The 11,685-nt window shown below is 67.3% G+C and overlaps 3 protein-coding genes across 5 annotated transcripts; all 3 read left to right on the plus strand.

The window, feature by feature from the left end:
• Window positions 1-1,187: 1,187 nt before the first annotated feature.
• Window positions 1,188-2,347, plus strand: S100A13 (S100 calcium binding protein A13). Of its 2 annotated transcripts, none has more exons than XM_082298875.1 (3): window positions 1,188-1,319; window positions 1,699-1,923; window positions 2,092-2,347. In XM_082298875.1, exons 2-3 carry the CDS (start codon window positions 1,726-1,728, stop codon window positions 2,224-2,226), a joined length of 333 nt encoding a protein of 110 aa, XP_082155001.1. In that variant the 5' UTR covers window positions 1,188-1,319; window positions 1,699-1,725; the 3' UTR covers window positions 2,227-2,347. The 2 variants fall into 2 exon arrangements, with proteins under 2 accessions (XP_082155001.1, XP_082155002.1); XM_082298876.1 differs by lacking the exon at window positions 1,188-1,319 and adding an exon at window positions 1,337-1,401.
• Window positions 2,348-2,908: 561 nt separating this feature from the next.
• Window positions 2,909-5,159, plus strand: S100A14 (S100 calcium binding protein A14). The gene is made up of 4 exons (XM_082298921.1): window positions 2,909-2,985; window positions 3,225-3,325; window positions 4,494-4,640; window positions 4,742-5,159. The coding sequence occupies exons 2-4, from the start codon at window positions 3,293-3,295 to the stop codon at window positions 4,859-4,861; spliced, it is 300 nt and encodes a 99-aa protein (XP_082155047.1). The 5' UTR covers window positions 2,909-2,985; window positions 3,225-3,292; the 3' UTR covers window positions 4,862-5,159.
• A 4,189-nt stretch (window positions 5,160-9,348) lies between these two features.
• On the plus strand, window positions 9,349-10,934 carry S100A16 (S100 calcium binding protein A16). 2 transcript variants are annotated; one of them, XM_082298446.1, is made up of 3 exons: window positions 9,349-9,406; window positions 10,049-10,210; window positions 10,313-10,934. In XM_082298446.1, exons 2-3 carry the CDS (start codon window positions 10,055-10,057, stop codon window positions 10,475-10,477), a joined length of 321 nt encoding a protein of 106 aa, XP_082154572.1. In that variant the 5' UTR covers window positions 9,349-9,406; window positions 10,049-10,054; the 3' UTR covers window positions 10,478-10,934. The 2 variants fall into 2 exon arrangements, with proteins under 2 accessions (XP_082154572.1, XP_082154571.1); XM_082298445.1 differs by lacking the exon at window positions 9,349-9,406 and adding an exon at window positions 9,432-9,526.
• The last annotated feature ends 751 nt before the right edge of the window (window positions 10,935-11,685 follow it).

An 11,685-nucleotide genomic window follows, 5' to 3' on the forward strand; every position in this document is an offset into this window, starting at 1 on the left:
ATGTCCCCCTCCTGTTGTGGGGCCACTGCAGCATCTCCCCCTTGCTCACCCCATCCCGACTCCCCGAATTCCAGGGCCAGGGAGTCACGGGCCCGCCTGGCTCCCGGGGCCGGTGATTCACCCCAAACCTGTCCCGGTCCCTGCCGGGCCTGACTCACCCGGCGGTTTCCCAAGAGACCATCTCGGTCCCCTGACGTGGGGCTCGACGGACGTCCCAGCCCTGTCCCCCTGTCATCCCAGGGCCGGATGGGGCTGCAGGAAGCCAATTCCTGCCCCGTGAGCTGGTGTGGCGTTTGTGGGGTGGGGACAGAGCCTCCCCGCACCCGTGGAGAGGTGCAGTGAGTGTGTCAGGGCTCAGCGCAAACCGCGCTGGTGACGGGCACATTGTGTGGGGACCTCCCTGCCCTCGGTCCCCAAAACACCCCCGGGACTTTGGGACCCCAAATTCCCATGTGTTGCCCTGGGGGGCTGCTCCCTGCAGCCTCGCTCCTTGTCACGCCGGTGGGTGAGGTTGGGGACATTGGGGACAGTCCCGGGGCTGTGTCCGGGGTCCTCTCAGGGTGTTGGGGTCCCCGTGGGAATGTCGGTGCCAGCGGGAGCTGCCGGGTGGAAACGTGCCAGGGCTGCCATGTTATAAATACCTACTGATTAAAGGGGAGTGCTCGGGCCGTTCCAACCCCCTAATTAATTTGGATTAATTAATTTTTACAGAGCCCACTATTAATAGGGATGATGTCAGCGGGCGGCTGAGTCACAACTCTCACTCGGTGCGGGTCGAGCCGGGCCCTGGGTCGGTGACACTGCCGGGGCCAGGCCGGGATGTGACAGGGACGTCACCGGGGCGCTGGGGTCACATCCTTGTCCCCAGCGCACCCCCAGCCCTGCAGGGAGGGAGTTGGGGATGACACTTTCCCTGCACCCCCGGAATGGGGCTCAAAGTTTGGATTCAATCATCTCGGAGGTCTTTTCCAGCCTAAATGATCCTGAGAATGATCCCGTGAATGTTTCTGCGAACGGTTCTGTGAAAGGTCCCGGGCGGTGCTCCAGCCCCGGGGGATTCTCTGCCCGCGGTCCCGTCCTGTCCCCACCGGGGGTCCCCGGGCGGCGCCGCCGAGGCCGCGGCGAGTTCAGCCCGAGTTTGGTCCGGTGCCCGCTTGGGGAGGGAGCAGAGGACGGAGGGACGGACGGAGGGAGGGACGGACGGAGGGACGGCGGCGCCCGGGCGGTGTCTGCGCGTCCGTCCGTCCGCACCAGGAAACCCAACACCGGCGCGGGGAGGGGGGGACACAAAGGCTGCGCTGTCCCCTCCTGCGGCGCAGGTATAAAACCTCCCGAAACCTCCCCAAACCTCCCGAACCCCCCGAAACTTCCCGGGGGCCACAACCTGCCCGCAGCGAGGGGGTAAGTGCGGCATCGCCGCCCGCAGCTCCGGCCCCACCCCGGGCACGGCAGGGCCGCTGGGGACCCCTGATGTGCCTCTGTCCCTTCCCCGTGTGCCCCCTCCTGGGCCGGGTGGCAGCGGCGTCATCACCGGGACCTGCTGCCCCTCGCTGTGGTCCTGCACAAGCCCCGGGACCCTCCTGAGCCCTGCGGGGCTGAGCTGAGCCCTCGCACACTCGCTGGGCTGGGGAGGTGGCGAGGGTCCTCCCCCGGGACACCCCTCTGCCTCCGACCCCCTCTGGGCTCCTGTCCCTGCAGCCCCGGGCCACCAGCGTGTCCGGTGCCATGGCCACGGCCGAGGTGACCGATGTGACCGAGGTGACTGACGTGACCGAGGTGACCAAGCTGACCGAGCTGGAGACGGCCATCGAGCGCATCGTCACCGTGTTCTTCACCTTCGCGGCCAAGGAGGGCAAGAAGGGGACGCTGACCGCCGGGGAGTTCAAGGAGCTGGTGCGGCTCCAGCTGCCCAACCTGATGAAGGTGAGGGGAGCACCAGCACCGCGGGGTCCCCGTGGGTCCCCCCCTGAGCTGGGGGGCTGCTCCCGATCCCCTGGGATTTGCAGGCAGGAGCAGCCTCTGCTCCCCCCATGTCCATCCCGGCCCTCTGGGGACAGGGAAGTGACCGAGCCTCCCGCGTCCTCCCCGCAGGACGTGCCCTCTCTGGAGGAGAAGATGAGCGAGCTGGACGTGAACAACGACGAGGAGCTGAGGTTCGGCGAGTACTGGCGGCTGATCGGGGAGCTGGCCAAGGCCTTGCGCAGGGAGAAAGCGGGGAAGAAGTGACGGGGCCGCTGCGGAGACTCGGCCGACGTGCGGCAAATAAAAGAGGTCTCCCTGAGCCTGAGCATCGCTGCTGTTCTTGGTGGGGGCTCCTGATTTGGGGCCCCATCTCCTCCCCTGTGGTGGCCACGCTGGGGACCGGCCCATCCCCGGGAGGGTGGGATGGGGATCACTGGTGGCTCTGGGCACTCCGTGATGGATGGGGCCGTTCCCACATTGCCCTTGTGCTGGTCTGGCTTTTGGGGTGTCACCCTGCGCCCCACAAACACCTTCCTGCCGCGCTGGGGGCTGGGTGGGGGGCAGAGCTATGGCTGTGGCCGGGGTGGGGCTCGGGAGATCCCTGGAAGCGATGCCGCACTGGCCGCGGTGGCCGCCAGCTCCGTGGCATCAATGCCCGTCCTCTGCAGGGTCTTGGGTGGCACAGGGCGACACATCCACCAGCACATCCCGGTTAGGGAATGTCCCCATTCCCAGCGTTCCGCTCCCAAATCCCGGCGCTGCTGGGCCGCGGCGAAATCCCGCTGTGGGGTGACCATCCGGGGCCCGGTGGCCGTTCCCACGCGGCGCCGCGGCCGCGCCAGGCCCGGTTGGATGGGGAACCATCAGTGTGGCCGGGAAGGAGGCGTTTCCCGGCCCCACGCTGGCCCCGGGCCAGGCTCCCAAATGAGACGCCTTGCACCACGGAGCTCCCACTCACACCTCCCCGGTATAAAACCCCGGCCCGCCGCAGCCCGCGCACACCCGGGACAGCCCGTGCTGCAGGTAAGTGGCCCGGCCGCCCCTCGGGACGGGGGTCTGCGCCCCCGGGCCCCTCTGCTCCCACGCTCGTCTCTGCCACAACTTGCGAGGACGCCGGGGACGTGTCCCGGCAGCTCCGCCGCCGCATCCCGGGGCTCCTTCCTCGCCCTGCGCTCGGGCATGAGGAGGAGTCCTGGCGCTGGAGGAGGAGAGGAGGCTCCCCCCGGAGCCGAGAGCTGAGCTTGGCTTCCTTCCCTCGCCAGCTCCCCCGGACCCCGCGTCGCAGAGGAGAGACCCCCGGCGCTGCCCCCGAGGAGCCGCGAGGAGCAGGATGGGCCAGTGCAACTGCCGCAAGAAGCGCAAGGTCCGGCGGGGACACTGCGGCACCGGGACCCCCGGCGGGGCGGGGGGGGACCCCGCAAGGCCCCGGCCTCGGAGCCTTGGGCACGGCGCGACTCAGAGGCAGCCCCGGCCGGCAGCCGCTGCAGGAGCCGGGGGCTGTTTTGGGGTTTGGCAACGCTGGGCACGGGGAGCTGGTGCTGCGGAGCCGCTTGAAAGCTCGGGGAAGCAGGCAGCTTTGTCCTGCTCCCGTGGATTGACCTCCGGGAGCTGCCCGCGCTCCTTGCAGCCTCTCCGAGGATGCCCAACGGCAGAAAAGCTCCTGTTTTCCTCGGCTTTCAAAAGGGAGTGCCCACCCCGCACCCCTTTGCACCTGTGGAAGATTTGGGGCGCCGGGCTGAGGCTCCGGAGGTTGCCAGGCTCTTCCCGCTGGGCATCACCGGCTGTGGTTTCACGGTGTTTCGAGGGGAAACCGCAGATTTGAGTGAATCACCCTCGTTTCCCTTAAACGGACCCGCATGAGTCGGGAACAGGGGTCGGGATGTTCTGTGTCCTCCACCTGGCCGGGGACGGGGTCCGCGGGGTGGGAGAGGGGTTCCGGCCGCTGCCGAGCCCCATCCCGGCGTCATCCCGGGCACTGACTCACGCTGCCACCGCCACTCGTGCGGAGGAGAGGAAGAACCAGTCGGGACGGCCGGGGGTGGCGAGAGACGCCGGGGTGGCTGAGCCTGGCGGGCCCCGGGCGGGGACAGCTCTGGGCCAGCACTTCTGGGGGGTGACAGCTCTGGGGGACGCGGGGTGGCAGCGGGAGGGGCTGTCACAGCCGGGCAGAGCCGCTGTGGAGGGGCGCAACAGCTGGATGGGGGTGGGCGCAACAGCTGGATGGCGTCAGATCTGTGTGGAGCGGTCTGGAATCCGTGCGGGAATTGTGGACAGTGGGGGCTCACATCTGGGTGGGGGGGTGGCACAGCTGGATGGGAGGGGGTCTCACATCTGCGCAGAGGGGCCTCGTGCTGATAAGGAGATTTATCCCACGATCGTTTGCCCAGGGAGTGTCTCACCCGCTCGGGGCTTGTCCTGTCCACCCGGGGGACGTCCCAGCCCTCTGGAGAGCTGTCCCACCCCTCCAGGGAGTTGTCCCTCCCCTCCATGGAGGTGTCCCCGTCGGTTCTCACCCCCTGTCCCCCCCGCAGGATTGCCAGGAGCTCACGGACGTGGAACGGGCCATCGAGACCGTCATCAGCCAGTTCCACTGCTACGCAGTGAAGGGGCAGAAGGAGTACCTGACCCCCAACGAGATGCAGGAGCTGGTGGTGCAGAAGCTGCCCCACCTGGGCAAGGTGAGGGCAGAGCCTGGGGTGGGCAGGAGGAGCTGTAGGGGGGGGGGGGCGTGCTGTTGTTGGGAGCCCCCAGCCCCATCACCCCGACGTTCTCTCCACAGTGCGTGGGACCCCTGGAAGAGAAGATCGAATGCATGGGAGACCCTAACGAGGCCAAGCTGGAGTTCGGAGAGTACTGGGACATGATGGGGGATGCGGCCAAGGGCTGCCGGAGGAAGTAGAAGGTGGTGGGGGACGGGAAGGCGCCCGAGGCCTCAGGCTCCGCTCTGGGAAGCGCAGGAGGCTGCTGGTCCCGGGGGATGCGCCTGGGAAAAAGCGACGTCGTCCCTCCTGCCGGGCCTCGTCTCCTCCCGCAAGGAGGATCCCCCTCCCCGGCTCCATCCCTGCCCTCCTCGGCTCCTTCCCGTCAGGAACGCTCCCTCCCCATCCCCAGCTCCGCTCCGTGCCCGGCGTGGGGGGAGGTGGCACGGGGGGGTCCTGGCCCTGCTCCGGAGCCACCTCTCTCCGTCCTTTGCTCCAGCGCCTCCATCCCCGGGCGTGTCCCACCTGCGGCCCTGGAAACCCTCCGGGCGCGGGTCCCCCAGCCCCGGAGCATCGCAGCGAGAGGGACTCGGCTCCTTTCCCCCAACCCCCTTGGATGTGCGGGCTCGTCCCCCCAGCCCTGTGCCCTGTCACCCCATGGCACCTCCAGGGGCATCCCGGGCTCCGCCGTGGCTGTGGGTGGGTGGATGTGGCCTGGGAGCCTTCCCTGACGTCCCCCCCGGTGCAGGAACCGTGCTGCCCGGTTTTTTGGGGGGCTCTTCTGGGATGTGCTGCCCTCCCGGTGCTCCCCATGTCCAGGGATTCCGGCCCTTGGCTGGCGGCCGGGCTCGGGGCTGGAGCAGGGGCGGGTTGGGATCAGCTTGGGCCACTTGTAACCATTTTTGTATAAATTAATAAAGGAAAACACTGGAAAAAAAAAAAAAAAACCCAAACAAACCAACCAGGATGGGGTGACCTCGTTTGTCCTTGGGGGGAGGAGAGGGGAAGTGGGGTCGGGGGGGCCGGGGCTGCAGAGATTGGGGGCTGGGGGCTTCTCTTTGAGGGGTGCAGAGGATGACGGTGCAGGGGATGCTCTGGGTGTGTGTGACCCCTGTGGCCATCCCAGGGCTCTCCACATTCCCAATTCCCAGGTGCCTGCTGGTCCCTGCTGTGGGGACCCCACAAGCAGAGCCAGGGCCGTGCTCCGGGCAGGGTTTTGGGAATGTGGCTCCTGGGCTGGGGGGAGCTCAGGGGAGATCCTGAAATCTTGGGCTTGGAAAGACCCGAGGGCTGCGAGGCTGGGAGTGAGATCCCATCTGTGCCGGGAAAACGTGGGATTTGGGTGTAATTACAGCAAATTGGGAAAGAGTAAATGACACAAAGCTGAGCCTCACAATTGGCTCCGGCGCTGAGCGCATGGAGAGTGAAGAAATGGGCTGGAGAACCCGGTTTTCCCACTTTTCCTCTGCCATCCGGGCCATTCCCACTGAGCTCCACGTCCTGGAGGAGCCTGTGGGCACCCTGGAAATGCAGCAGGGACCCTAAAAAGGAGTCTCCCAAAAAGGGACAGGGCGTGGGCACCTCAGCAGCACCTTGGTCACCTCGTGAGGGAGAAAACCAACCCCAAAGTGATCCAAAGCTCGAGAAAGGTGATAAGAGCCGGGGGTGGGCAGGGGACAGGTCCTGCAGCTCCGGCACTGCGGCTCGGCCACAGCCACCTTCTGTCTGCTCTCAGCCTGGGCTGGATTTCACAACGGGAATGACTATTTATTGTTCCTTCCTTGGAAATAAATAGATGGAAATTAAGCAGAAAGGTGTGGCGTGTGCTTAATTAGAGACAGGAAATGTGTCAGGTCGGGGTGATGGGGGGGAAAGGGGAGCCGGAGCTCCCGAGTCCTCTTCCCTGCACCAGTGGGGAGTCCTGGGCCCCGTTCCTGTCCCTGGTGTGACAGTGAGGCGTCGGGAGGGTGATTCCTGCGGCGTGAGCCACCCCTGGATGAGTGTCTGGAGTATCTGGAATGTTCTGGAGGTGACAGGAACAGCGCAGCCCGCGCCGGGACAGCCGGTGCCCCTCGGTGAGGACGCGGCACCGGGATTACCCATCCTGGAGGTCACCAGAGATCCCAAATCCAGGGCTTGGCCCCTCTGGAAAGGCTCCCATGGTGCAGAGCTCATCCACGAGACATCAAACACCTCCCGACCCTTCAGATGGGGGAGCTGGAGCAGGGGGACCCCGACCTCCCCGGGGGTCCAAAGGGCTGGGAATAGTCCTGGGATGGGCTGAGATGGTTCTTGGCTGCTCCGAGCGCACTGCACACGCCCTGGATGCCTTGTAAAAATAAGGGCCTGGATGTGGTTGTGACATCTGCCAGCAGAGCAGAGCGATGAAAGGCCGTGATTCAGGCGTGAGCTGTTTGCCTGCAGGGTCCGGGAGGGATTCCCACCCTCCCGGGATGTTGCATCAACGCCACGACACCGGAGCATCTCGGCCCAGAACAGGTTTGCTTCCTCCCGACCGAGATTAGGAAGAGGCCGGGGGAGAGCCGGGATGACACGTTTTTTCCGGGATGGGAGTTCCAGAGGTGCTGGGAGCAGGTGGCTCCCGCCTGTAATAAATCACCTCCTGCTTTGCATCCCGAGATGTGCCCTTCCCGATAAGGCCGGGATCTGATCTCGGCATCGGATCACGCTGGGAGACACCAGGCCTACAATTTGCTGGGATAATTAATTATGGATGGGACTTTACAAGCCCAGCTCCCAGCTGGGAAGAGCCTTACCCATCCCAAGTACTGAACACGGCCCTGCTCGGAGCTTCCAGGGCCCCAAACCTGTGTCAGCCCCTTCCACCCACCAGAACAAGAGGTTTTGGCTCAAATAAAGGATGTTCCCTGCCTTTCCAGGCAGATCCCCCCGGTGCTGGGGTGGGTTGGAGCTGGGATGTGCTGTGGGATGGAGGAGCTGGGCTCCTGCTGGTGCGTGGATGGGTGGATTTGCAAACCCTGGGATCAGGTGGGAATTCTGTGCCTGCTCCCCACTGCTGGGCGCCCTCGGCCCCGTGCACCCCGTGGGGTGTTTTTGGGGTGTTCCCCAAACACGTCCCGTCACCCCAAAGCGCGAAGAGCCCCAGCAGCTCCCGGGAAGGAGCCGGGGCCGGCGGCGGGTCCCTGCTCGCTCCGACCCGTCCCGGTGTTGCAATCCCGGGGAGCCATTTCCCAGGTAAGCCCCAGTCTGGGAACGCCCTGGGAACGTCAGGGAGGGGTGGGAGCCTCCTTAAAAACCCGGCTGGGCCGGCGGGATGGGTGCGAGGTAAGGAGAGAGCGGCGACATCGGCTCCCACTGCCCACAGCGGCGACAGACGGACACAGCGGGACCCTCGGAGGGATGCAGGTGAGGCTCCCAGGGAATTCCCGTTCCCCCGGGCTGGGGAACCCGGCCTCGGGACCCTCGGGCTGAATGTTTAACCGGGAAGAGCCCTGGGATGCGCCGCTGCAGGTTGGGCGGTGGAAATTCCTGGAATCCTTCGGCAGCTCCGGGAGCGGGGCCGGGGTGGAGGGACCTGCCAGGGTCACCGGGGGGATCCGGGATGGGGCGGGATGTCCAGAACGGGATCAGCGGCATCCACGGACCTTCCCTGCCTCTGGAGAGCTCGGCTCGGGGCTGCCAGTGGGGTCTGGCTCCCGGAAAAGGGGGATTTGCCAGCGAGGATGCCGGGGCGGTGGGCAGGGAGTGCTGGGGCCGTGTCTGGCTCTGTGTCCCCCCCCTCTGGGCGCTGCTGACCGGGCGAGGAAGGAGAGGGAGACGCGAGAGAAGTGGTGGGACCGTGGTGGTGGGAATGGAGCCACCGGAGAGCCCCATCCTGCCCGTCCCATCCAGCCGGGTCTGTGTCTCACCCCAGTGCCAGTGTCCCCCTGTCCCAGCGTGGCACCAGTGTCCCCGTGTGCCTCCCCGGCGAGTGTCCCCGTGCCCCCGGCTGGCCCCGGGGCTGTGCCGTGATTCAGCGGCGGAGCAGCAGCCGCGGTGCCCCGAGGAAGGGCTGGGCACGGGTTGCAGGGGACTGGTGACACCGATGTGGGGAGCCGGGGGGGTGCAGGGGGGTGCAGTGGGTACTTCCGCCCTGGTGCTGCCAAAATCCTTCGGTTCATGGGCTGGGATGGGAAGGGCCGGAGCTGGAATCACCGGAGAGCGGCTCCCACGGCCCTGCCAGCGCTGGGACAGCTCCAAAGGCACCCTGGTGCCAGAATCCTGTGGGCTGGGGACAGTCCCCAGCTGGGGATGACGGAGTGACCCTGGGCCATGGCACCACGGGGACAGGGATGGCTTGGGAGGACACAGGGCCACGCTGAGGCACGTGGGGACAAGGACGAGAGCCCGGGGCTGAGTGTGGTGTCACCACCCCAGCGTGCGACGTCCTCGGCCTGGGGCTGGACTGGGGAGGATCAGGATGAGGACAGGGGATGGGAGCCAAGTCCAGGCGTGGGGCAGGTCCTGCCTGCTTCCCGAGAGCAGCCGGGCTGGGGACACCCTCTGGTGATGTCCCCAGAGCGGGGACAGTGCTGGGCCACCCCTCTGTGCTCCATGCATCCCACCCCCTTGGCTTCCTCCAAGATCCATGTGGCCACCTCTGTGGTGCTCGGTGTTGTCCTCTGGGCTGGGCTAAACCAGTCTGGAACAAAAGGGATCAACTGACCCCAGCTCCCCCCACTCCCGGCCACCGACGGGGCAGGAAAGAGCAAAGTCCGGCCAAGGTGACGCAGTTTCCGTTCCCTCGTCGCTGGGATGTGACGGGCACCATCCTGTTGGGCCCATCCATAGGAAGGAGCTTCCTGGCTGGGGGCAGCTGCAGGGACAGGAGGGGCATGGAGCAGGCACGGAGGGGACCCTGGGCTGTGGGGACGGGCTCGGCCGGGCTCGGGGGGGGGCTCGGCAGGCCGGGACCTGCCCCGCCAGGGAGTTCCCGGAGCCGTGAAGCAACAGGAGGGCTGGCTGGTAATTCCTGCCCTTGTGCCGCCGCGTGGCTCCCAGCCCCATTCCTCCCTAATGAGCCCTGGGAACGGGCGGCCGCGGCCCTGGCGCTGCTCAGCCCCGCGGCCCCGGTGCCGTAATTATCGCCCCGGCCCACGCGCGGGGGCGGCGGCCCCGGGGGACGGGCGGGGCGGGCACAGGTGGCACCGAGGAGTCCCGGGGCTGGCGCAGGTGGCAGCGAGGATTTTGGGGGTGATTCTGTAGGAGAGGCGATGTGGGGAGATGAGAAGGCCCCACCTCGCCCGTGGGGTGTTTGCCGTTCCACGGCGCCGGCTCCTGCCTGCCGGGGGTTTGTGGTGGAGACCCCCGCGCCCACCCCGAGCGGTGGCTCCGGGGAGGGTCCCCCCTGACTCCCGTCCCCGCAGGCAGCCATGGGCGAGTGCACGGAGTTGGAATGGGCCGTGCAGGTGCTGGTGAACAACTTCGACAAGTACTCGAGCCGCTGCTGCTGCTGCAAGAACCCGCGGCGCATCAGCAAGAAGGATTTTCGGAAGATGCTGAGCCGCGAGCTCAACCACATGCTGACGGTGAGCGCGGGGACCGCGGGGCCGGGGCCCCGCTCCTCACCTGCCCAGGGGTGTCCCCGCCCCGATCCCGGCTGATCCTGAGCGGCTCCGCTGTCTCCGCAGGACACCGGGAATCGCCGCGCGGCCGACAAGCTCATCTGCGACCTGGATGAGAACAAGGACGGGCGCATCAGCTTCGAGGAGTACTGGACCTTGATAGGCGGCATCGCCAGCCCGATCGCGCAGATCATCCGCCAGCAGGAGCAGAGTGTCAAACTCACCAAGTAGCCGCTGCTGGACCCTCCCGGACCCGCCCGGCTCCTCCACGTCCCCCGCTTTGTGCCCTCCCCGAGCCTCCGGGATCCCCCCGGTTCGCACGGCTTTGCCGAGCAGGACGGGGTTGGGGCGGGCAGGTCCTGTGGGTGGGATTTGGGGTGCGAGGCCGCCGCAGCCTCGGGGGCTCCTCCTTGCCCTGCCCTCCTCCTCTTCCACACGGAGCAAAGGGAGAGGTTCCCCCTCCTCCGGGACGGGAATTCTGTCTGTCCTCAGCCCTCCGCTGGCAGAAATCCCATCACGAGCAGCATCCCCTCTCCCCACGGGGCTCCCCCCACCCAAGTGCGGGGGATCTCCTTGAGCCAAGGGCGCTTTTCCCCCTGCCCAAGCTGGTGAAGGCTCTGCCCTGCCCGGAGCCGGGGCTCGAGGAACGGCGCAGTCCCGGCCGGGTGACACCACCGTGGTTATTTATTGCAGCAATAAAATTTGGAGGAGCAGCGGGTGACGCTCCGGCTTTGCCGTCCCGGTGCGCCGAGGGGCGGGGGGAGGCTGTGGGAAGGGGTCCGCCCTGTCCCCGCCCTCACCGCACGGTCACGCCTTGCCCGGGCTGGTGACAAGGCCAGTCCCGGCCATCCCGGAGCCACCACGGGGTGTCAGCAGACACCGAGGCTTCCCCGCGCCCCCCACACCCATCCTGGGGCACGAGGGTCCCCTCCGTGTCCCCACGGGGGTCCCGGGCAGGGGGGGGACAGCAGCCCCACATCCACGGCTGTCCCGACCCCGCGGCGTCTCGGGGGTCCCCAATTCCTGTCTTGCATCCCGGCACATCGCAGAGACCCCGCCCGGGATGGGGACAAAGCTCCGCGGTACCCCCGGGGACCCCCGAGCTGGGCAGGGCCGGGCTCCCGGCGCTCTGCGGCGCCCACGGTGCTGGCAGGACGCCCGGGCCGCCAGCTCTGGCTCTTCCTGGGGAATTTCCACCGGGAAAGGACTTGCCCGAGGAGCTGCGAGCACGGCTGGGACCTCCAACGACCCCCGCTCCGAGGCACGGGGGGTGGAGGCACCGTGGAACCGGGACCCCCAACCCCCTGCAGCCCCCCCGGCTCTGACCCCATGCGGGAGCACAGCGGGGTCCTGCCCGTCCCCCTGCTCACGCAGCCCCCCCAGACCAGCCCCGCGGTCCCGGGGGAACCGGGGTGTCCCCGTGGGAGCGGGCGGGGCTG

This window comes from Coloeus monedula (genome assembly GCF_965178545.1).
Source record: "Coloeus monedula genome assembly, chromosome: 29".
Lineage (NCBI taxonomy): Eukaryota > Metazoa > Chordata > Aves > Passeriformes > Corvidae > Coloeus > Coloeus monedula.